The 26,630-nt window shown below is 36.3% G+C and overlaps 1 protein-coding gene across 1 annotated transcript; it reads left to right on the top strand.

The window, feature by feature from the left end:
* Positions 1–2,717: 2,717 nt before the first annotated feature.
* Positions 2,718–22,162, top strand: ZNG1A (Zn regulated GTPase metalloprotein activator 1A). The gene is made up of 15 exons (XM_010219559.2): positions 2,718–2,808; positions 3,291–3,377; positions 4,134–4,230; positions 5,378–5,469; positions 9,527–9,586; positions 10,642–10,679; positions 12,650–12,696; positions 13,376–13,462; positions 14,238–14,282; positions 15,689–15,745; positions 17,335–17,386; positions 19,106–19,174; positions 19,268–19,333; positions 21,316–21,445; positions 22,034–22,162. The coding sequence occupies exons 1-15, from the start codon at positions 2,724–2,726 to the stop codon at positions 22,105–22,107; spliced, it is 1,086 nt and encodes a 361-aa protein (XP_010217861.1). The 5' UTR covers positions 2,718–2,723; the 3' UTR covers positions 22,108–22,162.
* Positions 22,163–26,630: the final 4,468 nt, after the last annotated feature.

The following is a 26,630-nucleotide window of genomic DNA, read 5'->3' as shown; positions in this document are numbered from 1 at the left end:
TGAATGACCAGCGTACTTAAAAAAAAATCCTTATTCAAGGATTTTTTAGTGTTTTTAGTGAATTTTTAGTTACATCCAAGCCCTTTACAGAGTTCCAGTGAGCAAGATCATACATTAATGCAGAACCACATTGAAAAGCAGCAGCTGGAGAGGTCTGGCAGCACCAGAACGCTTGACTTGGTCAGATCAGGGTTTTGCAAATACATGTGCTGATGAGGCAGACTCTGCATGTGTTGTTATCAGACACCTGCCAAAGCATTTGCAGCATCTCGGTCAACATTCTATCTTCTACTTACTGTAATTTCTTATTTGGTTAGGACTAGGTTTCATTTCCCAAAGGGTAAGCGTTTGCTCAAGGGATTTTTTTTTTCAAAATAATTTTAAATCCTGCTATTTATCTGTTTATTTTCAGTATGCTCAAACTGAGTAGAAACCTTCACAAGGTACCTGCATAACAGATGTGAGTGGCTGTCCTTCTGCACATCCACAAGAAAAAGAAAAAAAGATAATTTAACAGAAATAATTAAACACAGATGACAGGGAAGAACAAGTTAAATGTGCACAGACAGAACATGCAAATTGCACCAAAGTGCAATTTGCTTACCAGCTTCTATTTTGAGGTATACACAGGATTGTTCAGCAGCTACTGAACTGATTGCTAAATTTAATGTAGTTTTTATTTCCTCATTGCTTTATGGGTTAATTCCAAAAAATATCTGGCAGCATTGCACAAATTAGCAGCAAATCCCCTCTCTATGATATTGACTACATTGCACTATACATACTGGTAACAGCTTAGAGGAACCTCCTTCTTCAGCAGCCACAACTATTGAAGACTGTTCCATTCTCCATTATGTTGAAAAAAAAAAATCTGTACACTTTTCCTGCTGTTTTAATCAGATCCTGCTTTCACTAGCTGTGTTCATTTTGGCGGCCACCACAATAAAAGTATGTAGGCTGTACATTTAATTCACTAGATTTAGCAAGCTTTACTGCACAGCTCAGTAGAAACTCTAGACTGTTTAAGTTTATATTCAAATATTAGAATTGTAAAGAAAACAAGGAAAAAAAAACAGAGTATTTAAGTAATTTTGTTCAAAAGAAAAATAATGAAAAGTGTTGTGTGAACTATTTATACAAAAGAAAGAGACGAGCAGCTTAAAAAGCCAGGACATGGGCTTCCTCAGTCTCCTTTCCCCCACCAACACCAGATGTCTCACCGACATGTAAATGAAATTTCAGTATTACAACTAGTCTGATTTTTCAAAGACAACTTGCAGTCTTTTACGTGATCTATTATACTAAGCTGTCAGCTCCCAACATATTCCCAATTAATCTTGTCTTGCCTTTCCCAACAGCTTTCCTTCAATGAAAATCTTCAAGATCTTCCTTAAATAACATATATTTTTTTTAAGGAGTACTGCAAAGAAAATGTGCAGAAGCAAAATTACAGCATTTACAAGCAGAGATTAATGTTTTAAAAGCAGGTAACAAAGAAATTACATGAAAACAGACAATTTGAAAACAGAATGCATCATACGAGAGGAGGATCTGGCTGATACAAGAATGCAAGATGTGCTTTGCCATGTATTAATACTGAAGTGCTGTGTGTGACTGACCAGATATTTACACTGTGGCATTAATGGGTCAGATTTACTGCCTTGCACAGTTAACACACCACAGCGCTGGCAGGTTTACAGTGATATCCAACACGAGGCCTACAAACAAGCCTAGAAAATGCATTTCTCTAGCAAATTTTAGCAAATTTCTCTAGGAAAATGAATGGGTATTCATGCTGGAAACCACTGTCACTTCTCCAAGAACAAGCTGATGATTGAATTTTCACATTTGTTATGATGACAGTGAATAAAGTAACTACTTGGACCGATTATCACTAAATATGATTGTTATTAGGGGAGCTTTATAACCTAAAAAATCTCCCACGAGTAAGGTGAAAGGCTTTTGTTTTTAATAAAAAAGTCAGACTGTTCTTAAATGCACTGTTAGGACATTGAAGTCCAAATGGGCACCAAGGCTGACAGTAATCCAGTTCTTGTCAAGATACAAGTAAGACTGCTGGCAAGAGGGACAAGAGTAACATAATGTTTTAACAACTGAGCAGTTAATTTACCTACAAACGTGGGTAACTGCAAGAGGACTCAAGGGTAAACTGTAAAGGTGTTTAAAGTAACATATGAGACATTAAGCAAAACATTTGCAGTTATCAACCTGGTCTCGAGCCTGCGTCCCAGGACCTCCGGGAAGAGGGCAGAAAACCAGAACACCTGGGTCTCAAGCACTGGTTTCTGCCTCACCTTCCCTTCGGTTTCCCTCTTCAGACAGAAAGACAGGGAAAGCACTATGGTACCTATTATTAAACTTTTTTTTATTATTTTTCACGGCTTTTCTTTTAGTTTTTAAACCGACAGCAGGCTCAGGGGAATGGACGGGCTCCACCGAGTGCCGCACACAACCGCCATGAGGCGGCGCCCGCCCGCCCCCAACGGCCGCACCGCCCCCAACGGCCGCGCCGCCCCCAACGGCCGCGCCGCCCCCAACGGCCGCACCGCCCCCAACGGCCCTTGCGGCGCGCATGCGCCACGGCGGGAGCGGAGGGCGGGGGCGGTGCCTGGCGCGCTGCGCATGCGCCGTTGGTGACGTGGCGCCGCGGCCGTTGGTTTCGCGGAGGCGGCGGTTGTGGCCCCGCGTCGCTTCCCGCCCTCATGGAGGACGAGGACTGTCCCGAGCTCATCCCCATAGGGCCCGGCGGCGCCAAGATCCCGGTGACCATCATCACGGGCTACCTGGGTGAGCGAGGAGCTGGTGGCGGCCTCTGGCCTGACGCGGCTTTGTAATTCGGTCACTGAATTACCTTTTAAAGAGAAAAGTTATATATATATATATATATATAAATACACTTATATGTTTATGTATATGCATATATATGTGTGTACGTATATATATACACACACGTATAGGCTATGTGGCAGGTAAGGAAATTGGTAACTTTCTATACACTGTCACTTGAGGAGTGGAGGTTTGGCTCTTTTAAAGGTTAGCTTTAATGTGCTAACAGGTCAGTGAATTTCCTTCCAAATATCTCTGCAAATTTCCCGGTTTTTATGAGGTTGCAGTAGAATGCAGGAGAACTTAAATATGTAAAAGTTAAAACTTGTGTTTTCCCAAGGGAGAAGATTTTTCCAGAGCATGTGTGTCTGTAAAATCTTTTATTTTAAAATTATTTCTTCTCTTTGATTTATGCTTTAATAGAAATATGGTCTGTTTTTTAGGTGCTGGGAAAACAACTCTTCTAAATTACATATTGACAGAGCAACATAGTAAAAGAATAGCAGTTATATTAAACGAGTTTGGTGAAGGTATGTAAACCTGCAGAACTATGTGGTTTTAAATCCATTAGGCTTGTAATGATCATACCATGTACCCTTCAGAAAAACAAAATGTCTACTAGCTGGTGTTCAAAAAACATTACACGTTAATCTGTTCTGTCTTGTGCATAAACTCTGTCAGAGTCAAGTAAATGAGCATCTGCTCCATGAGCTGCTGAAGTGCTGTACCTGCATGTAACCTACTTAGTTTCAAGCAGACAAGAATAAAAATCATAGTAGAGGAGCTTTTTTTTTCTTGTGCTTTTCTCTGCTTTGTCCTTCCCTGTCTTCCTTCCTTGATTACTTACATATCCCAGTTCCTTCCCTATGCAAGATTGTTAGCTGTCGGGACTGTGATTTCATATCACTGCCATGGTAATTGCCATTTAAAATTTGCACTGTGTTTTGACTTAGAACTTTGCAAAAAGCGTGGTACTTTTCTGGTCATGGAATTTGAAATAAAATGTCTACAAAAAGCTTTAATTTGATATGGAGACAAAGTTGGGTCAGTTATGCTGACTTTTCATCCTTTGGGTTTTGTTCTTTGTGGAATAAACACAGCTTTTCTAAATGTTCCATAAAATGAGAAACAGTAATTTTTGAAGAACATTTGAGAATTGTGGTTTCAGAATATACACTGTAATTCTAGAACAAAAATGCATACTTGCTTGAATCTTTGATGTCTCTCTTTAAAGCATTCTCGCACACGTTTGTAGATCAAAATTACAGTACTCTTCATATTTCCAGGAAGTGCTGTGGAGAAATCACTGGCAATCAGTCAAGGTGGAGAACTCTATGAAGAGTGGCTGGAGCTCAGAAATGGCTGCCTGTGCTGTTCAGTAAAGTAAGGCAGGAATATTATGTAAAGTTGTTGCAATGAGTTTGGGGGGAAATGGCAAGAGAAGGGCATCCAGTGCTTGCAACTTAAAACTGTGTTCATTCAATTTTGAATGTGGCTTCTTTTGTCAGATAAAGTAAGAATTGGAATTTGAGAGATTGAAATTCATGTCTTTTTGCTGCCTTACTGGATTTGGACTTAACATCTGCCAGAAAAAATGGTCCAAATATTAATCTAAACACCAACAGGATATTTTGGGGTAAAGAGTGCTGCTATTTCTCCTAATATTATTCCCCTTTATTTGCAGAGTTGTTCAGGGAAATTGGAACTAGGACTAAAGTGACCTAATTGTGGCACTAAATATTTCTTCTGTATTTCTTACTGTGTTTTGGTTAATGCCAAAGTATTAGCCAGGAGTATTTTATACTCCAGAAGGGGCAGAGACTGAGCCTCTGATGAAAGGACCAGTGAAACATGGTATTCCAAATTATAAATTAAAGACCATGCTAAAATGTAACAGGGTATCTGTGTCATGCTGTTTTCTGCGTTTGGAGATTGAACTGTTTGTGGCTACCTTTTAAGAAAGGTTTGTTTGCTCTGAGAACTGGACAGAAATGGGCCTGCGCCCTTACTGTTGAGATAGTAAGGGCAAGACGGAAGATCGTTTTGCATTGGCCTACACTGGAATGTAACAAATTCTGCCACTACTGCTATGCTTTACGTATGGATTTCTTTTGTAAAATGTAGTAAACTTTTGCTTCAGGTTCATCTACTGAGATTTGAGTAAATAACACATGTTATTTTGCTGGCAGGGGGCAGGAGGGAGGGGGAAAGAATTCACATATGTGGCTTAGTGTCCTGTGTTTCTTCCCTTCCCCCCCCATTTCTTTCAATCTTAGCTGCCAAATCAAAAAGTCAGTTAATCATACAGGTCTGCTTTACAGGTTTATTAAGTGTCTGGAGACTAGACAAACACTATTTTCAGACAAAAATAAAACAGAGAAATTAGAGCTTTGTAGTACTAGAGTAGCAACTTAATGACTGGACTTTTAATGTGGTCTATGAATCCTGATTCAGATATTTGCTTTGATGCCATTCATAACTGTTTTATCTTCTCTTCTGTGATTTCAGGTTTTTTCTTTTCTTCTTATAGGGACAATGGTGTGAAGGCTATTGAGAATCTGATGCAAAAGAAAGGAAAATTTGACTACATATTGTTAGAAACAACCGGACTGGCAGATCCAGGTAGTCAGCATTACGCATGTTTTTCATAACCATAATAATTATACCCTTTTTATGAAAGACTTATTTGGTCTCCAGTCAGTTCCTTTTATATGACGTGTAATGAAGTGGTGGGCGTGTGCACTTTTTATATACAGCTGTACAGACTGAAACTGCATTAATTAAGAAAACTGGTGAACAGACAAGCTTTTTTTGTAGAATGAAGACAACCCTGAACCATAACAAAAATTTAGTTAAAATATATTTCTTTCAAAAAAATAGTTTGTAAGCCTAGCTGAGAGGTCTTTCAAAGAAGATAGTGGACACGTAGAACCGAAGGGAAACGTACTCCAAAACTGACAGCTTTGCAGAGATTCTTTTGGTTTGTTTGCTGCTTGAAACAATGAATTCATAGCACCTAACATGGTATTATATTGGTTGTTCCAGATCTTATATTTTGTGAAAGCATTAAATATGCTGCCTAAAATATGACTATATTGCTCTGGTGTACTGGAGGAGCTTAGTATTTTTTTTTTTGTAGTAGATTCTGCTACTTTTTCTTTCATAGGCATATTTATTATAGAAAGGCATATAAGTACAAGTTCACATTAGTAGTAACTATCTAAATTGGTCTTTTTGATATCAGTTAAAAATCTGTTGTTGATCAAGAAAGTGAGGGAAATTCTTTACTGGTAATTCAGTTGTTTCCCATTTGAGGAGACTGACACTTTCCAACTCAAAGCTAAATAACTGTCATGGTGAAGTAATTTTCTTTAAAAGCAAAGACATTGATTTGGCCTGTGTTACACACACATCCTATTTCAGTGAAATTGAAAAACTATTAAGCTTTTTGAGGAAGAATCAATTGATACCAGAAAATCATTAGATCTTGTGGGCCCTTGCTATATCTTCATGAATAAGCACTGACATATTTTAATGTTGATGCACAGTGGTGCCTGGAGGACTGATATACAACTTCAGACATTAGAATTAATTCAGTTACTGTTTTTCCTATGTGCTTGATTCTTCTAGATAGTCCTGTCAGCAAATAAGAATGAGACATTTTGAAGAAAAATGTCTGTCTATTTGTAGCTCTCCTCTGCTTCATACTATGGCAATGATGCATGTTAAATCAGTTCCTTTAAAAATAAATTTTATATGTATATGTGTATGTATAAAAGGATTGTGTAGCACACTTCCTATAGTTGCTAGGAACCATTTTACAAAGCCTTTTTAGTAGAAAGAGTAGTAACATATTCTCAATTTTTTCTAAAAAAGAACAAAGAACTTATTACACGTGAAGCAGTTTTTTTACATTTCCGTTGTCAGTTTTCAGTTCCAGAATGTCTGTTAGGTGCAAAGCATTATTTGTCATACTTCTGCATCGGAACTGCCTTACTTAAATGAAATGTAAGCATGTTTGTGCATAAGAGCAAAGTATTTATATTCATGTATCTTTTCCTATATACTCTCATTCAGGGGTTTCCAAGTCATTGCTACACTATGGTTCCAGTTATCTAAGTATCTGTAGATTACTTTCCCCAGGATTAACCAAAGTGCCTGTGTCGGTGTGTTCCATTTTACATTCTGCAGAGATTTGAGTGGCTGTATGGAGGGTAATATGCATTTCATCGTTCCATAAACTTCTGCCTTTGAACAGAAACGCAGCAGTTAGAGACCTAGCATGTGAAAATAATAAAATCATGCAATGGTTCAGGTGGAAAGGGGCCATGGAAGTTCTCTAGTTCAACCCTCAAGCCCAAGCTGTGAGACAGTCATCTATGAGATCAGACCAAGTTGCTTAGGGCTTTATCCAGTCGGATCATGAAAGCCTGCAAGCATGACACAACCTGTGAAGGCAACCTGTCTTTGCATAATGGGAAAAAAAACATCACCTGCACCTCTTATTTCAACTTACAGCCATTGCCTCCATTCTCCCACCACTACACACCCTGTGTGAAAGCCTCACTCCAACTTCTTGATAATCTTCCCGGGTGCTTAATTCTGCTGTTAGGTGCTCTTGAAGCTACCTGAGCAAAGCCAGTTTCACCCATCTGTCTTCGCAGGCCTTGTGCTCCAGCCTGTGATCTTTTTGGTGGCTGTTTGTTGAATTTGCTTCAGCTTATTGGCAATTTTCCTGTAGAGGGAGACCCCAAACTGGATACACTGAGTTCTCAGTCAAGCAGGATACCTCCTCTACTTGGTGCTCTGCTCCTGCTTACGTGGCTGGATGTGCTGTTGAACCTCACTGCCCGGCAGGCACACAGTAGGCTCAGGCTCATCTCTTTGCCCACCAGCCTGTCCTAGCAGAGCTCAGTCTGTCCATCTGTGGCCTGTATTGTTGCTAGGGACTCTTCTTTCCAAGAGACACAACGTGGCATTTGTACTGGATGAATTTGATCAGGTTCATGTGAGGCGGTTCCTCCCACCTGTCCGGGTCCCTCTGAATAACAGCCCTGCCCTCGGGAATATCGACTAATTTCCTTTCTCCTCATCTGCAAAACTGATGAGAGTTTTCCGACATCTCTTCTTTGGATGTCTAATAAAGATGTTGAGTGGGACAGATTCCAAAGATCCCTATCTATCACCCAGTTTTTACCAGCCTTTGTTTAAGGAATGACCCATTAACCATGAATATTAGATCCTGATTATCCAAAAAGTTTTTTTGCCTAATTGTTCTGGTCTTCCATTCAGACTGTAACACCCCAACTTGGGCACAAGAATATTGTGGAAGATGGTTTTGAAAGCCTTCCTAGAATGAGATGTATGACATCTACTGCTCTCCCCTTACCCACAGTCATCTTTTCGGGGAGATAGGTGTGATTTTATCCTTACTAAATCCATGCTGATTGTTCATACCGTTTCTCATGTGCATCCCGAGAGAACTCACTTTCTGTTATTCTCAAAGGGAGGCTCACTGGTCTTTAGTTGTGCAGATTTTGAGGCTGACGTTTTCTGAAACTTGGTGCAATATACGCGTTTCCCCAGTCTCTGGAGAGCTCTCCTAATCTTTGCAAGATTTCAAAGATAATAGGGTTACTTTGCAAGAGCATTAACAAGCTCTCTCATCTCTCTCGTATGCTGCTTTCTGTTTTTTGAAGGTTTTTCTGAAGTTCTCTCTTATTCAGTCAACATCCAGAACTTGTGATTCATTTCTGTATTGTTATGAGTTCATCTTATAATCATAGAAAACAATTGTAAGAAGAGAGGATAGTTATCCAAGTCTCAGTTTGCAAGGGGATTTCTGCTTATATCTTAAAGTATGATACATATTTTTTTTTGAACAATATGGTGTGCTTATTTCGTTGATAAATATTTAAGAAGTCAGGAAATGTATGTTCACACTGACTGGACAAAATATGCGATACCCCTTTGTACCCATAACTTTTTGGAAAAATAGTTATTGTAAAGTTAAATTTCATAAGGAATAACATTAATATTTTTAAAAAGTTGTAGTTTTTGTTGGAAATAAGGTTAATAATGTGATGAAAATAGTGTCCAGTTGTCTCCATTTTCCCCTCCTCTGTGAATATTTAAAAGGGTTATGTATGAGAGGGAACTGCACCAATAAGCTTATCATAATATTTTGCTCAGGGGGTTACATATGATTAGTTGTTGCAGATTTTTTTTCGCTGGTATAATAACAATTTGTAGGATCAACCCTCTGTAAAGTTTTTGTATGAGGTGAATGAGCAATGGAGGAGAGTAAAGCAGAGGATATTCAGTTACATAGAAAGTACTATGCAACTGAAGCATAAATCTCTTTGAGAATTGAAGGAACTCTGAGAGAGGTATAGAAATGACAGGTACTTGAAATCACTGAGATAAGGTATAGTACACAACTTACTTGTATTAGGAGATTTTCTAAAATTTGTGTGTTTTTTTTTAAAGCTTTGTTTTGGCAGCCATTGTTAGACTGAATGTGTGATTGAGTGTTTGATATTAATGATGCTTTTCTTTTTCATCCAGAAGTTCAGAAGAGAAATAGCTTAAAATATAGCACTGCAAATAGCTTTTCTATAAATATCTCACTATTGATAATTTCATAGAAAATGCAACTGAATGTGCTGCACTTCCCTAGGAGCTGTGGCCTCCATGTTCTGGGTGGATTCTGAACTAGGGAGTGACATATATCTTGATGGTAAGATATTTGTGTTGTTTTCCAACTTGTTCATAATCTCTTGCTGCCTTTAATGTGGTATATTTGGATCATTTAGGATGAGGCTTTAGAAAATGTTTGAAAAAGACTATCTTCCTGTTTTAATCCTAACATATGGCCTCAGAAATTTTGTTGCTTATTTTGGTGTTTATTTACCCATTTGACGACCCAGTTTGTTTATTTTTAGTTTGCTATATTCAACAAATATTATGTATTCTTTTATTGATTTCATGATCCTTGTTTCAGAATGGAAGACATATCTTGGTTGTTGTGGTATTAGGGAAAAAAGTACTAATAAGTGTTGCAAAAAAATACTTAAAAGTACTATTACATATTTCTTTTTTTTGGTATAGTGTTTCGGTATAGTGTTCCCCTTTGCCTCTTCTTTTGTCTTTCGTGTTCTTGTTCCCTATAACAAATAGAAGCTCATTTGGTGTGTTCTCTTAAAAATCTGAGCTTATTGCAATATAAAGTGCCATTCCATATAATTGAAGACTGTATTGAATGTTGAAGCTTTTTCTTCAAGGGCTTTAGATTTAGAAGAGAATTTACTTTTTTAGCTTTGTTTAAAAAAATCTTACTAAATCTTTGGTCAGACTGTGAAACAGCCATCTCTATCCAAGAAAACAATTGTGTAGGAAATAGTACTAATAGTCCTAATTTTATGTGAGAGAATTTCAGATTCATGGTGAATAGTGGTCAAAAAGACCAGGTACAAAGATCAGCACCCTTAATTTAATTTACTTAACATGTAAAAAAGTATCTCTGGCTTCTTTGGACAACAATTAGCTGTTCCAACTGCTGCTGCTTTGGAGAAGAGGCGTGCATCCTATGTGAATTTCTTGTTTTGGTAGCCTTTCTTCTACTACCGTTATAAGTAATACTCAGATCCATTGGAAGCATTGAAAATTTCATAAACAGTTGTAAATGTGCTGGTATTCTCATTTTAGTAGTTGCACAAGAAGCAAGTAAATTGTTAACAAATTCTAAGCTGTTCTGAGCACATTTCTACCCCTTCTCTACATGTTCTCTTTCAGGTATTGTATCTGTTGTTGATGCAAAGTATGGATTGCAGGTAACATTCTGGATTTTTTATGTGTTGTAAAACTCTGACAAAACTTGAGCAGCTCCTGCAATAGTGTTCATTCTGAATCTTAATTAAATTTAAGTTTTTTTATTTTAATTTTTATTTCCTTGTTTGTTTGTTTGTCCATAATGTTATTTTGTGAATGGAATGAAGAAGTACAGAGTTCCCAGGTTTTCATCAGGGCAACAGGGTCTCTACTAAGAATTGTTGGGTTGCTAGATGCTTGATTCCTTCTACGTCTGTCACTTCATTGAGATATTTCTCTTTTCAGTCAAACTGTGCCAATAGATAATTACTGCCAAAAGGGGGTAGTCCTGTGCTTTGTCAATTCTTGCTCTATCTGCACCAACATTTCTTAGTTGCTTGCAAGCTGTTTTGGGGAGTTTTAACCGTCGTGTTTTGTATGCACTTTTGCAAAGGAGTTAATGGAAGAGCTATGCAAATTATACATTTACAAAATTATAAATAAATACAAATTATACGTTTATAAAATTTATAAAAATATAATCATACAATTTATTATAAATCTTTAATAATCAGTAAGCTTGCATAAAGCTGATGTCCATTCACAGGAATAGGGAATTCAGATGCTTTCACTTTGTGTAAACTGCTGGCAAACTTGTTCTTCTGGTTGGAACGCTGGACCTCAGCAGAAGCTTGTGATTCAAAGAGTTGTGAAGACAGTACAAGTAATGACATTGGGATAGCAGGCAGCAATTTAAGGATGTCATGCTTCAGATACCCAAGCTATCACAGGGAGAGCTAACGAGTAATACCCTGTGGCTGACTAGTAATAAGCCTGTGACTAGTAATACCCCGTAGCTGTATCACGTGGAACCAGAGTGTGAGTGATACCATGCGCTGTTGCTCTCATACGGTTGTTACTCAGCAGTATGAAATACCTATTTTTTAATCAAGGGCAAACAGTTAGGCAACTTGAATTGATGGCTTTGGAAGCTTTACATCCAGGTCATTGACATTGTCGTTTTCAGTGCAACAAATCTGAGAACAACTATTTCAATAGCATCAGTAAAGATAGGTACAGGGGAAGGTCAGGAGAGAGGTTTCTTTCCAGTCATGTTGTTATTGTCTGCTTAGATTGTGTGCAGTCAGAAAATAATATTAACAGAAGAGCCAAGAAAGCACGCCAACATAAAGCAATACTCTGTGCTTTTTTTAAAGATATATAATGTTAGATGTCTGAACATTCCTAAGAAGTTTACTATTTTTTTCTTTTTTTTTAAACAAATATATATTTCCCATATAGCTTTGGCAGAGAAGTAAAGCAGAAAGCTACAGGTGACGAGATACTGAACTCCTGCAGAAAAATCTGATGCTGCCTCTTCTGTTAATGCTCACTCTTTTCTGCCCAGTTTTTGCTTTGATACACAGCAAAAAAATGGTGGTAGGCAAGCTCACCAAGGAGTAACTGTTCATTCAAACCTGTAACTAGGGTTGTGAATTGTTACTGTAAAAATACTGTTTGGCATACCTTTCAAAAAAAAAAGAGTGTGTGTTTATGTACGTGAAACTAATACTTTAAACTTAATCCAGGTTATGGTCAGCGTTACACTCATTAAACAAAATACTGTACTTTGCTTTTTTTGTAGCTTGTGTTCCACAGTTAATATATGTTCTTTTACATTTTAAAATTTGTAGTAAGTATGAAAACTATTTTGAAATGAATATTTAATTAGTCCTCCATCTCTTTAGCATTCTAGTGATAAAATTCATTAAAAGGAAAGGGTTTTTATAAAAAGAATGATAAAACTTTTTGTAATGCTGAAAGAATAAGCTTATTTTTTCACCACCATTTTTTAGAAGAATTCTAGATGCCATTTTTCTTAATTTATTCTTGAAATGTATATCTCAACTGTTTTGCCTTCCTTTGACTGCAAATTAAATTTATTTAATGTCATTAGAATATGCTTAATCAAATTGTTTTAATTTTTGTCCAGCATTTAACAGAGGAGAAGCCCGAAGGCCTCATCAATGAAGCATCTAGGTATAAAAACTGTTTATAGGTATCATTACCTGTTAACTATTTCACTGAATGGAGGCCATTAGAAATGCCATCTCTAGAATGAGTTAGAGTTTCTTTTAGAAAACCTGTCTTTGCTTTTCAAATTAAAAAAAAAAAAGTGGCATGGGGCAGAAAATGCATGAATGACGTCAGGCTCTGTTTGGTCTTTTTGCCAAGATTCAACTCATAATATGTTTTTAAAGAGGGATGGGATTTTATATAGCTGGAGAAGAAACCATCTGTATTGGAAAACAGTGAATTATATACAAGAATCTATCAGATGCACAAAATGTACATGTTGTAAAAATAATTTTTTTTTTGCTAGATGCAGAGCTAAAATGATTATGCATAACAATAGAAGTCACTTTACAAAGAATATATGTGAAGGAAATAAGGCCTTTGCGGGTTCTACTTTGAAGTAGATGACCTCTAATAAAACAGTAATAGACTTTTGTAGCTCAGAACATATACTATTTGTGTCACAGTAGGAAAAGCAAAGAAAAAGAAGTGCAGTTGTAGCTATTTTCCTTCACATTCCATTTTGATTAATGTTTGTCTTTCTGCTGTACTGATGGGTTTTTTTGTGCTGTGAGATATACTGTATTTTGCATTACAGGGAAATATTTGTTCAAGTTGTCTTTTTTTTCCTCTTAATGCATAGGCAAGTTGCATTAGCTGATCTTATAATCATCAATAAAACAGATTTGGTTTCAGGGGAAGAACTGAATAAAATCAGAACATCAGTCAGGTATGGAACTCTTGGCATGACTGTAATGCTATATTTTCTGAAAAGTTATTTTTCTTTAATTACTTCCTTTCTAAAATACAAATCATTTAGCTTAATAGGGAAAAAAGAGACTACTGCCTTTTTAAAGGCATTCAAGATCTTCCATAGTCTTAACTCTTTGCAGATATAGGTAAGATTTGGTATTAGCTGTGGACCTCAAGTTTTCATTTTGGGGCTGCAGTTCATATTTTGCTGAAGTACCATCAGAAAAAAAAGGCAATAACTGAAAGTTCATTAGCAAATACAAAGTAATATGGAAAAGGTACCAAATAATTATGGCTTGGGTGTAAATCAACCAATGTCCTGAAACGAAATAGTGATCAGAAGCATTTCTCATATTTTTATTGCAGTACTGAAATAATTAAAATGAAACATTGCAATTCGGAAATTTATTACTAGTAAACCTCATTAGAAGTTTGAATTGCAAATAATTAAAGTAAAAAGACTTAGACCAAGCAGTAAATATTGTGAAGAAATCTTGCTTAGGCAAGCCCTATTCTCAGTGCTAATATTTTGCTGTCAGAGCTTGTGACGTTCCCTATCTTTTACTTAAAATGTATAAAAAAGTCACAAAATTAAAGCTTGTTGGGAGTATCTATTCAGTTGTTTAACAGGTTAAGAAGAGACTTGAAATTATTGTTGTAATATTTCTGAAGCTACTTTTCATTGCTTAAGTTGTTTAATCAAGACAAAAATTGTGGTATATCTAACTTTTCATTTTTCTGTTGAATTTCAGGTCAATAAATGGACTTGTCAAAATTATAGAAACACAAAGATCAAGGTATTGTATTGGCTAGTATTATTAGGTACCATTTCTTGATTCTTTTATGACTGATTTAAATATGCTGTCAGATTCACTCACTTAAAAGAAAACTATTGGATTAAAAATATTTAACTCAAGAGTTATTTTACTATTGTATACTTAGGATAAAGATAATTTTTAAAAAGATAAAAACTTTTGTGATGCATTTTTCTTGATTATTGTAAGTTATATTCTGGGGAGTAGATTGTCTACTTAAATATATAACCTAAAATTCACTATTTTGAGTTTTTGTGTAGCTCAGTTTACAGAGTTTATCATTGGGTCTTTTATTTGATATTGCTATGTAATCATAACTATTTCTCGCTTATAGGAAAAGCGAGTTTTTCAAAAGCTTAGGTCTTTATTCTTGGGTATTAGTTTTTCAAAACCTGCATTTTGTTCTGGCTTTATTAATAAATATGCCTTCTAATGATACAAATTGCATTTTTATAACACCAGCGATGGAATTGAGAGCTGTCACCAAGCTTCTGAAAAATGCTAGTATAGGTATAGTTTAATTGGCTTCAGTATATTTTAGAAATATAGCATATTTTTAAGGGAGCATCTTAGGTAGAAATTCAAAGTTACTCTCATACCTTGACAAGATCTTGTAAATACAGAGTAGAAAGGTTTGCAAGGTAGCGTGGATGAGAGATAATGATTAATCACATATTCAGTTAATCACATATGTAGCAATTCTGTTTGCTTTGTCAGCTTAATGATTTGTCCTCAATGACTACTAAAAAAAATATTCTTACAAAATGACTTAGAAAGCTGTGCAAGAAAGTTGCAGAAGGAAAATGAATTGCATTGTTCCTACTGTTTTTCACTAAAGCCCTGACTTAGATTTCTTATTTAAAAAAGTCATACTCTCTGGAAATTCTGTGCATACAGGGCTTAAGTTACCAAGTTTCGTGCTATTTTGAGGGGATATATGTCAGTAAATACTGAGGGGGCAAAATAAATGCTAAGAATTTCGAGGTTCCTGTTCTTAATTAGAGACAGGATCAGTCCTCCTTCAGGCATCCAGTGTTTGATACTTTATTATCTTTCTTAGTAATGCATTCTTATATTTTATTCTGTGTTTGTTTTTTTAAAAGCTTTTATTTATGCTTAGATTTTACTGAATAATTCAAAACTGGTTTTCCTCATATGGCAAACAATTTAAACTTTCAATAAAATCTGATTTATTTTAGTAGTAGCGTTGGTATTTTTTTCTACTATGGTCTGTCTACTCGTGCTTGATGGCATTAGAATGATAGGCAAGAAAAAAGTTTGTTTTTTTGCCTAAGCTTAAAAAAAACATTTTTACCTACTTGTTTAAAGATGCACAGTGTGTAAATGTAGTAAAAATATAAAACTTTTTTTTTTCTCTGCTTTATTAGAGTTGATCTCTCCAATGTGTTGGATCTGCATGCTTTTGACAGTTTGTCTGGAGTAAGGTATGGGAATAGTTTAACTGAGTATAAAATAATAAACAAATAGTTTATTTCTTACCAGAAGTAGCTGATTATCACCAGTGGTTGCGCTAAGTAGATACTTAAAGATCATGGATAAATTTACAGTAAAATTTCTGTTACAAATTCTGGTCACTTGTCTCATTCTACTTTAAAGTATTTGCTTGAAATTGGATATTATTTCCATTTGAAATGACTGGAACCTAAAGCTTTTTGGCTTTAAAAAATTAAAAGAATACACAGGGTTGATTGGCTTTTTTTTTCTCTAAATACAAAGTTATATACTAGAGATACATAGTCAGGGCTTTAAGTTTGACTTTATTAGTATTAGTCGAACAGAAGGGGACACTTGTCTAGTTATGTTAAAAATTCCAGGATTTCAGTTTTTTTTCTCAGTTATGGCCTGAGATTTTCTGATGGACAAGCTAGCCAAGCTGATGCATTATGAAGCTGTACCACAGAAAGAAGGCAATGAGAGAGTGGCCATAGCAGCACCATGCTGGTCAGTGACAATTCACTGGTTTGAGTAGCTGTGTCATTAGAACATATTCTGTGGAGTTTACTAGGAAGTGTTCTTTAGAAATCTGAGAAGATCCTTAGAGACCAGTTGAAAAATACCTTCATTTCCTTCCTTTATCTAGTCTTCTGTCTTGCAAATGCACTTACATCTGCGCTTCTGTGGATTTCCATAGGGTACAGCAGAGAAGTTGAAGTAGTGACTAGAGATGGTCGCTCACGATAAGGCCATAAAGTGATCTTACCTGTTTAGGTAACACTTCTTTAATAAACCTGAAGATTAACAACAACAAAAAACCTCTCTGAATTCCTTTACCTCATCAGGACCAAAACACTAAATTCCCTTAACGGTTCGGTGTCTTGCAGAGCAGCCCAAGTGTGTCACACAGTGTAGCTGCGTGGTCAGTTTAAGTAGCCGAGCAAACACCAGATCATGATGAGGTGTCTGGCTGCAGCCGCTTAGTAGCTCTTCTGCTTCCCCTTGTGATCTGGTTTCTTAGACTTGCTTCCTTCTTTCTGTATGCAGCTTACTGGCAAGTGAATCTCAAGATCTGTTTTTTATATACTTGGTTAGCAATTGGTTTAGTTTCTCATTGAAGACATTTTGATGGTTCTTCTGTCCGTGAGTTTCTAAAGTCTTTAGAAAGTCATTTGAAGTGATGGGAATATGGTGACCAAACCATTAAGGAATCGCTATATCCTACACATCTAGATGAATATAGTTGTAATGTGAACAAATAGTTGTGTTTTTGTAGTGTAACAATAAAATTAAATGTTTATAAATAATGAGGGTCTTCATAGTGAAATTCCATCAGTTTGACTAGGATATTTTAAACTGACATTCACACTCTAACACAAATCATTAACTAGTTCAAAACAATGTAATTAAAATACCTATTTTTATATGAAAAGTGATTTAGTGGTTGAAGCATATTGTGAGTATATATGCTGCTTTGCTCCTGTAAGTTACTCTGTAATATGGTAGAGTATATTTTATGCATTTTTGCAATAAAGACATAATTGGTCCATCCTATTCAAATGTAAAATTTATTTTTCAGTTTGCAGGAAAAGCTTCATCATGTAAAGACAACACATGCACATCTAGATAAGGTAATTACAGAAGGCACTGCTTCATTTTTTTTAATAAAATTGGTCAAGATAATTGCTAATCATTTTACTTTTTTTTCTTTTTTCATCTTTTATAGAAGACTTCAGCTAAGGAATAATATAGATAAGATCTTTAAAAGGTCACAGTGATATATGTATATATGAGAGTGTATATATTTATGAGTATATATGTGTGTATATATACATATATATGTATATACATATATATGAGTATTCTTCTTCTGTAGGGGGATTTTAAATTGGATACAAGTCTTACTTCAAATACAGCTTATAGAGGTCAAATGTTGCAGGCAGTCACATCTTTAATTCATTCACGTGGACAGTGTAATTGAAATAGACAAGTAAAATGATGTGTTTAATATTTGCAGGACTGAGTTCTAAAATTACAGCCTATCTTTATTTTGTTAAATTAACAAATTATTTTGTTGCATTTGCATCCAAATGGTTTCTCTGTACAGAGGTACTAGAGTGATGTTATTCATCACTCTGCATTCTCTACAGCTGTAACAAAGCCTCACTAAAAAGTTAAACATGTATAGATTTCCATTATTTGGGTGGTTACTGTTATTTTTACAAAGATTAATAGAAAATGTAACTCATAATAGTAGACTAGATTCTACCCTAAACTAGGTTGGTGGTGTCTTTCTTAAATACGTTTGCCATTCTGGCTTTTCTGGTGGGATGCTTTGCTTTCCTGTTTTATATCCATTCATTTCAGAGCTGTCAGAAACTGCTTGTAACAAATATGAAACCTTCTTTCACATCACTTCAGATTTCACCATTTTGTCTTGTTAAACACTTATTTCAGAACAGTCTGGCCTTATGTAGTATAAAAACTCCGTCCTCTACCTAAAATACATTCGTAAAAATACGAACACAAACTTAATGCTCTGTGAGTGTTCCACAGGCCACAGTCAAACAAAATGCCAGAATGGTTGAGGTTGGAAGGGATCTCTAGAGATCCCCTGCTCAAGCAGGGACACGTCCAGCATAAGGCACAAGGTTGCACCGAGACGGGTTTCATTTAAAAAAAATAAACAACAGCAACAAAAAACACGTATTTTGTACTTCCTAACTTATGTGGCTATTCTCTTCCCTTCTACAACATTTTCTGTACCTCACCACACTTCCACTCCCTTTGCAGGATTTTCTGTGCTAATAATGATTGGTTCTGAATTGCAGGCTAGTGGCTACTTTGGAATAAAATGGCTCTTTGGACTTTTTTGTTTTGGAATCTATTGCTAGATAGTCTACTTACAAAAAGTTTTTTAGTAATCAGAAATTACTGATGAAAAGTGTTGAGTATTTTTTATCCAATTGTGCTGAAGAGCTGAAATGATGATAAAAATACCAGAAGCCTGAGAAAGTAGTATTCTTAGACATATTTGAACCATAGGTCTCACTACCCGTAAAATATTTTAGACTTTGTTTGAGATCAAAAGTCGACTGCAGCACAGAACTGCACTGTGTAAGCTCACAGCATTAGAACATTCAAAGTATTGTGGACATTGAAAGAGAACCAAAATATCCAGTATACCTTATCAAATCAAAGCAGTACAGAAATGAGGTATTTTTTTCTAATCTGATTAAGGATCATGTAGTATATAGTTGCTTTTTCTGGGACCAAATTATGAAGAGTAACTTTTAAAATAACTGTGAGTTATTTATTCAGTAATAACAAGTGGATCTTTCTGTTTCCAGGGTATAATTACAGTAACATTTGAAGTTCTAGGAAACATAGTAGAAGAAAATTTAAATCTCTTTATTCAGGTAAGTGTTATCGTCAATTCAATAATAATTTTGCATTTTATAGAAAATTATCCCATGCTATTGCTTGTGAAAATCTTTTTCTCCTCTTCATAGAATCTTCTGTGGGAGAAGAATCTGAAAGACAAGACTGGATGCACCATGGATGTCATAAGACTGAAAGTTAGTTCAAAAATGACCTATTTCATTTTGTGCTTTCCCTCTTCACACCTAAAAACTGCTGTGTACCCTCTAGTCACCAGCTTGTGAGAGGCACTGCTGGTTCCTGTAGCCCAGGGCGCAAAAGGGAGAACAGCCATCAGTCAGTACTCCTTCTAGGAAACAGTCTTGTCTGGTGTTTGGGGGAAGAAATTGAAATAGCCAGTAAAAGCACAAATACTGGTTGTATTGTGAACTGAGAGGAAGGGAGTACAGTTGTTAAATTCTGCCAAACATGACAGGTAGAATCAGTGATTAGGAAGTGATTACAGTTAAGCAAGATAGAAAACTATATAGCACTAAAGACATGAAAAAAAAAGCTGCTTTTCAAAGAAAACTTGTTAGCCATGTATTTTGCCCATTATGGACTAAATTGTGACAATAGTTCTTCTCATCACTGGAGGGAGTAAGAATTTTCTAAATCAGTCTCTTTTTTGCCTTCGTTCTTCTGAAGGCACTTCTTGACACTCATGTCAAGTAAATGGCTCCTCATATAGGAATGTAACCATTAGATGCTGCCTGGAATTACAATTTTTGAACACTGTGCAAAAAAAAAAATTCAGTGTAAGATAAAAAGACTACATCATAATACTTGCTGTAGTCTACACTTAAAACTTCTTAAAAACTATCAGACCATATTTTTTAATCCATAATCCATAAAGATTCATAATCAGATCCTTAAGTAAATGGATTTGGCTTCTCAGAACACCTGAGACATTTTTCCATTGTGTGCATTTGATATTAGTGATAATTTTTTTATGGTATGTCCATTTTCTGTATACCAGTCAGCTAAGGAAATGGTTGAGAATTGTGAACTGGGTGAGAATTTTATATGGTGTAAGAAACACAAACAAATATGCTGTGGTTTGTTCTTCAAGAATACTGTGCTTCATGAATAGCAAAATAATCATTTGTACTTCATTGGAAGAAAGGTTGTCTCAGTCTTTAGCAACAAAAATAAAGGAATTTCTTCCCCTTTCTTTCAAGATAGAAGTTAACTGCCACTGATGCATGATCAGTAGTTAAAACAGTACTGCCATGCACAAATACATTTTTTTTGTATTGAGCACTAGAATTAAAGTAATTCTTTAACAGATTTGAGGTCTGTAATGGACTCTGTGCTCAGTCACATTAAACAAACACCCCTAGGCAAGTGAATCGCAGGTTATTATTGAATGGATTCCAGAGTTGGCTCCTTTTGTATCTTACCTGACATCTCCACCACCATCCTATTGATGGAGATAATTGCTTGAATTCTAGTGATACATCAAATACAGACCTTCTTTGCATGGAAGATTTTTAACTTTGTATTTTTTTCTTTAGGGGAGTATAAGAAATGTTTTACAGAATGCATTCCACTAGAATAATTTATAAAGTTTTACATGAAGTGATGAAAACTATTTTAACACAACTGCATGTGGGTCAATGGGTGCAGTTTGACAATAATCCTTTTATTCTGTTGCTAGTCACAAATATTTGTTCTGGCTCTGATACTTATAGAGGTTTTGTCCAGGAATAGTAAAAACTGTAAGCATGAGAACTTAAATCAGGATAATCTGAAATCAGTCATTTTTGCTTGGTTGACATCATTTTTCATAGGCAACCATTCTCTCAGATGCATACGTCATGTTTTAGTTGGGAGTGTCACAGGAGTAGTAAATGGCACTTTAATCTGCTCAGACATGCTGTACTATGTGTCATCCCAGTGAGGAACTGAAGACAGAATCAGGGACAGAACAGTAACCGGTCTTTAAAATAGAGTAAGAATGTGAAGAATGTATGTAAGGAGCCATAGTGGTCATACTCCATTTCTCTTTTGATTAACTGATTTATAGTCACCATCATTTTTTTCTTGCTTGCCTGTTCCATGTTTTTTTTTTTTCCTCATTACATATTTCATTTTTAAAGGTTTGTTTATATATGCTAACAATTATTTTTCTGATAAGGGACTGGTATCTATTCAAGGCAAATCTCATCAGGTGATAGTTCAAGGTGTCCATGAACTCTATGATGTGGAAGAGACTTCAGTAGTCTGGAAAGACGATGAAAAGAGAACAAATAGATTGGTTCTAATAGGTAAGAGGAAATCACATATTTCATAATTTCACTTTAAGTAGATGGTTTTGTTGTCAGGAAATCCTGATATGTCCGGTGGAAAACGACCAGCCTAAAATAGCCAGACTAAAAGCAGTGAATATATGAATATATATTTACTTCTGTCCAAAGTTTATGTCAGGACTTCCTGAGATCTTACGTTACAGCTGATAGAAATATACACTGTAAGAAAAGTAACTGTAATAAAGGTGCTTATAGCTATTAAAACACATAAAACCTCATTTGTTTCTGAAAAGCTTATAATAATAAGGCTGACAGTTTTTATTTCCTGGTTGTTACTCTCTGCTTTGGGTTGACTGCAAGTGTTCTTAATGACAAAAACAACCCAAAAAAAGTTTTTCCTTGTTTCCCTTACTCATATAGCTAGAAATTTGTTACTACTGAAAAATGTGAAGTTACCTGTTATCTACAGGATAGTATTCATAAAGCTGTGTTTTCACTCTGTGGTATAACAGACCATTTCTGCAATCAGAATACTTGCAGGTTTCTACTTGCCTGCATTTTTGTAACACAATAAAATATAACAAGCCTATTTTTTTCTCTTTACAGGCAGAAACTTGGATAAAGACATCCTCAAAGAAGTATTCATAGCCACTGTTACAGGGAAGCAGGGAAATAGTTGACATTATACTACAAGGAAGATGGAAGGTCTTAACACTGCAAGTTTTCTTGTTAGTGCCACGTGCTCTAGGTGACCCTGTGTGTGGAGGGGTTTGCACTAGATGATCCCTACAGGCCCCTTCCAACCTTAAGCATTCTATGACTATGACTGTAATGATGAAAAGGACTGAATGACGTGCAGTACAGTAGCTTGTGCAGGTTATACAACGGTTAAACTCTTAAGTCTTCTTAAAAGTTCCAGCTCACCTTCTGTTTATAGATCAGCTTTTACAGTCTGGAATCACAGTGAATCCTGCCATTTTGGATTTAGCTCTCCAGAAAAAAACATAAATAAAAGACTTTTGTTTATACTGTATGTGGAAAGAGGCCACAAAGTATTACAGAAGAAATACGGGTTAAAGACAATTTAAAATCTAGTACTTTCTCCTGCTCACTCTTTTTTACGACTGCAAATCAACTACGGGTGATTATTGCCAGTAATACAATCATAGCATAATGTATTTAATGCTCTCTATTAAACTCTCTTAAAATCTCTTTTCACTTGCTTTATGATTTGTGAACATCCATCCCAGGAAACTCTAAATGGGAGCACATGCATGAAGCTTAGATGGAAAAAAAAAAGATAATTTTAGGAGAGGTATCTGATAATCTGAAGAGTGGAGTCTTATGCTACAGTGCTTCAGCAATGACTGCTGGTATGTCTGAATAAATGGGAGTTTGTTTTCAAGATCTTGGTATATCATCTGTCGTAAGTGTTGGATTCATTGCATCAAACTAAAGGAGACCATTTTATGATTACTGGTGTTAAATTCTTTCTGCTCATACTAGGAGAAATTAGTTTAAAGAAACAACTGGAATTTGTTTCTAGAGGTGAGGAAGAAGATACTGTTAATCTCACTGCCAGGGCTGGGCGCTCATCTGATTAGTGTATGAGATAGTAAGTTACATATGTTCAAAAAGATAGAAGTTTTCTTCTCCCTGTGGATAGAAGTTTGTGGGTGCTTTTCCTACAAACCAAAGCAAGGTAAGAAGAACAATCTCCTTACCTTATTGCTTACAGTAGAGCAATGGTGTCACCAGAGTTAAATGGGTGTTATTTGTTGATGCGACGAGCTTGTCAGTTTACCTCACTTCAGTTACATATCAGTTAATTTGGAAAGCCAGTATGTGTTCCCACAAATTAAGTATTTGCAGTTGCATAAGTCACACGTAGTCTGTTAAGAAAATTTATCAAGTGATTGTCATTGTTTTGAAGACCAAGTTACAAACAGACAGTGTTAGTGAAACACTTGTGTTTATTTCTGGTGATAAATTTTCATAGACAAAGCAATGAGATACTTCGTATGATGTGCCTTACGTAATTAAAGATCTATGCCTTCAGAAACATTAATCTCTGGAGTGCCCAATGGATTATTCATTTTCCATTTGTCAGTGATCTTCAGAGATTTAACTTTAACTTGAAGTGTGTGTCATAAGGAGACAAGCCATGATGCATTATTCATTTGCTGTCATATTTAAATCATAGCATCATAGAATGCTTAAGTTTGGAAGGGACCTCTAGAGGTTATCTAGTCCAAGGTGTAGGTTTTTTAACTTTTCTCAACCACATATTCCAAAAATCCCATTACAGATTGCCCGTGGACTGTAATGAAACCAGCTCACAGACTGAAGAGTGAATTACACCTTTTATCTGATTGTAAGTGTCAGCGTGTGCAAAGCAGAAGCAGTAGAAGTTATTAACTACCCATGAACTGCTTTTCCACACAGCTGTATTTCCTGTCATCGTCATATTCGGTTTGATGGGAACTACTGTAGCTGTGCAAGCTCCTTGTGAGCAGAAGACCTAATTCCTGCTTGCGCTTCAAGACAAAGGTGCTAGCTGTTGATAGCGATGCTACCTCTTCTGCCCCATCTCTGCCTTTATCCACATGCACCCCTGCAGCTAGGAGTCTACGGCTAGGAGTCTACGGCTTTTCATGGCACATCTTGCTGTTATTCCGTAGCTGTTGTCGGCATGTGTAGCTTTTCCCTTTTCCCTGTAAATCGTTCAGTTTCCTCCCGTGTGCCTGCAGAGATCTGCTAGCACAGAGAGCGCCTTCCCAGCGAGAGGGCCGTCCCTATGCTGGTGCTTGCTGGTGGTCAGCTTGCCCTGGGGCCATGTCCTGCTGCGCTCTGTTCGCCCGAGCAGCATTGGGAACACAGGCAAGGGCTTGCTCTTACTCTTACCTTGGACGGGGATCAATGTTTTCTTATGTCTATATTGAAGAGACTTCTTTTGGTCGCTTGGGCAGTAGGTCTTTTGCTTTTACCACACCACAACAGTGCGTGTGACAGAGGCTCTGAGGATATGAGATTGCTGTGGGAAGAGGGTTTCCTGTCCTGACCTCCTGGGTGCTGTTCCATCCTGTACTGGCCTTTGAGCCCTGCTCGGGATGAGGGCAACCTGAAGTGGTCGCTCTCCCTGCGCACAGGACATCCTCGCCACGCTTGTTTCTTCAGGCCCATCTGAAAATTTAGTTTGAAGCCCAGTTAACTCCACAGGAGACAAAACTTCTCACAGTTGTCCACAGGCAGGTATGCAGTGCTTGCTTCATTTTTGTTTTGAGAGCGACTGCTTGCAACATTATGTTCTCCTCCCAGGTCATCTGAATCATCACTGTGAGCAACTCAACACTGTTGTCTTCTCACTTCTCCCTAAGGCAGCTCTCATTTCACTCTCCGTCTTTTCCTTCAGCCCTACAAAATTTGTAGCATAATGTACAATGTGGACACACTCTCAGTAAATGTAATAAAACCTGAATTCAAAAACTTTCATAATATCATCTTTTACTTCTCAGCTGTGTTGCAAAGGTATTCTTTGGCAAGGGAAGTGTGAAACAAATTTGGTTGCATTCATTTTCTTGGCTCTCCTAAGTGTTCATTTTTCCTTTCTGTATTTTCTTAAGAAAAAATTTCTTAAGAAAATCTCATTTCTGTGTGATAAGAAAACTTTATCCTTTCTTTTGTAGCATATGAGTAGCAAGGTCATGGCTCCCAGTTGCCAAAGGCAGTGGCCACCTCACAATTAACAACCTTCAGGAACTTCTGAATTAAATTTAAATTTGTGTGTTTTGTTTTGCTTCCTTGTAAAAGATCCATGCCTTAAAAGGAAGTAAAGGAAGAGAAATTAAAATAATAAATTACAGAGTTTCAGAAGTTATGGTGTGCAGACAAGAACAACCAGAAAGCCCTGAAGCTCAGAGAAAGTTGTGACCACAAAGCAGCATGACACTTAGGCTGAAGGAGAAAAGAGGACTTACAGCCCAAAATGTGACTTTTAAAGATCAGTTTTGCTGTTGTCTCCAAAGGGAGCAGGAGTTGTTTGATACAGGTACTTGCCCTAGCTGCTGGCTTAGTGCAGGACTCTGATCTTTTTCCCTTTTAGGAGAATCCCACTACCTGGAGGAAAGACAACGCTCCAGAAAACCGGTATTTGCTGCCATCTAGCGATACGCAGCTATCGGACCCAGGCACTGTAACCACTGCGCTTGTCAAGGGGTTCTCCTTGGAAGCTCTATATTGATTTCCACTTTTATGCTCTTTCCTTGGTTGTAAAGGCAAGGAATTATGAGGAACGAAAAGATTCTGTCCTTTTACCGATAGTTCTAATATCAGAGAGACTTTGTTTCCTACTAAACGTTTTCCACTTTTTCTAAAAGAACTGTGACTTTTTTTTTTTTTTTTTTTTTTTCCTGACAATTCAGTGGCAATGCTGCAGGAGGGAATCATATCGGGGTGTCTGAGAAGGCAATCTTTAATTGTAGAGAGACCTTTAGGAAGAGTAACTTTAATTGTGTAATTCAAACACTTTATAACCTATTTAAAAAACAGTAAATCACGTTTGTAGGATTTTCAAAAGACTTGAAAACCACTATTTTCTCAGTATATTTCAGAAGAGTATAATTAAAATCTCTCTATATGTATATATGTCATATATCAGTTAGATGTATATAAATAATATATATGTATATAATTGAGAAAGTGTATAGCCAAAGCTTATATCATACTGGGAAAAGGGTAAGGCTTTTAAAACATAAAACATAAACATTAGGATGTTTTCAAGCTGCTGCAGGGAGGCAGTGGCAAATAATGCCTTTAGATTTAGGTCTGGGATTCTGTGTTCTGCAAAAAGTTTCATCAAAAAGTAAAGAATGCATACAGAATTCCTGGAAGAGCATAGGGTGGAAGCAAAATGACGTTATGCCATAACATAACACTGATTAAGAAATATTGCTAAGGAAAGAATTCACTTGTGAATTTGTCTAAGTCTCCTTTTAATGATCTGGGTTGTTGCAAAAACAGAATAGCAATTTATCTAAATATTTACTTATTTCTAAATACGTATTTATGCTAAAAAATAGAAAGTCTGTAAATTCCAGGAAATAACCATTTTGGGAAGGCATTTGCTGATTAACAGATTAAGGTAAGCTATTGGACAGGTGGGAATGGGAAAGAAGCTGGGAATGGCACCAAAGCCACAATTTGA

Source organism: Tinamus guttatus, unplaced genomic scaffold (assembly GCF_059628265.1).
Source record: "Tinamus guttatus ecotype Peru unplaced genomic scaffold, ASM5962826v1 Tinamus_guttatus_pri_ptg000295l, whole genome shotgun sequence".
NCBI classification, from domain to species: Eukaryota; Metazoa; Chordata; class Aves; order Tinamiformes; family Tinamidae; genus Tinamus; species Tinamus guttatus.
The sequence above is the reverse complement of the archived record's forward strand: the minus strand, read 5'-3'. Positions and strand labels throughout refer to the sequence as shown.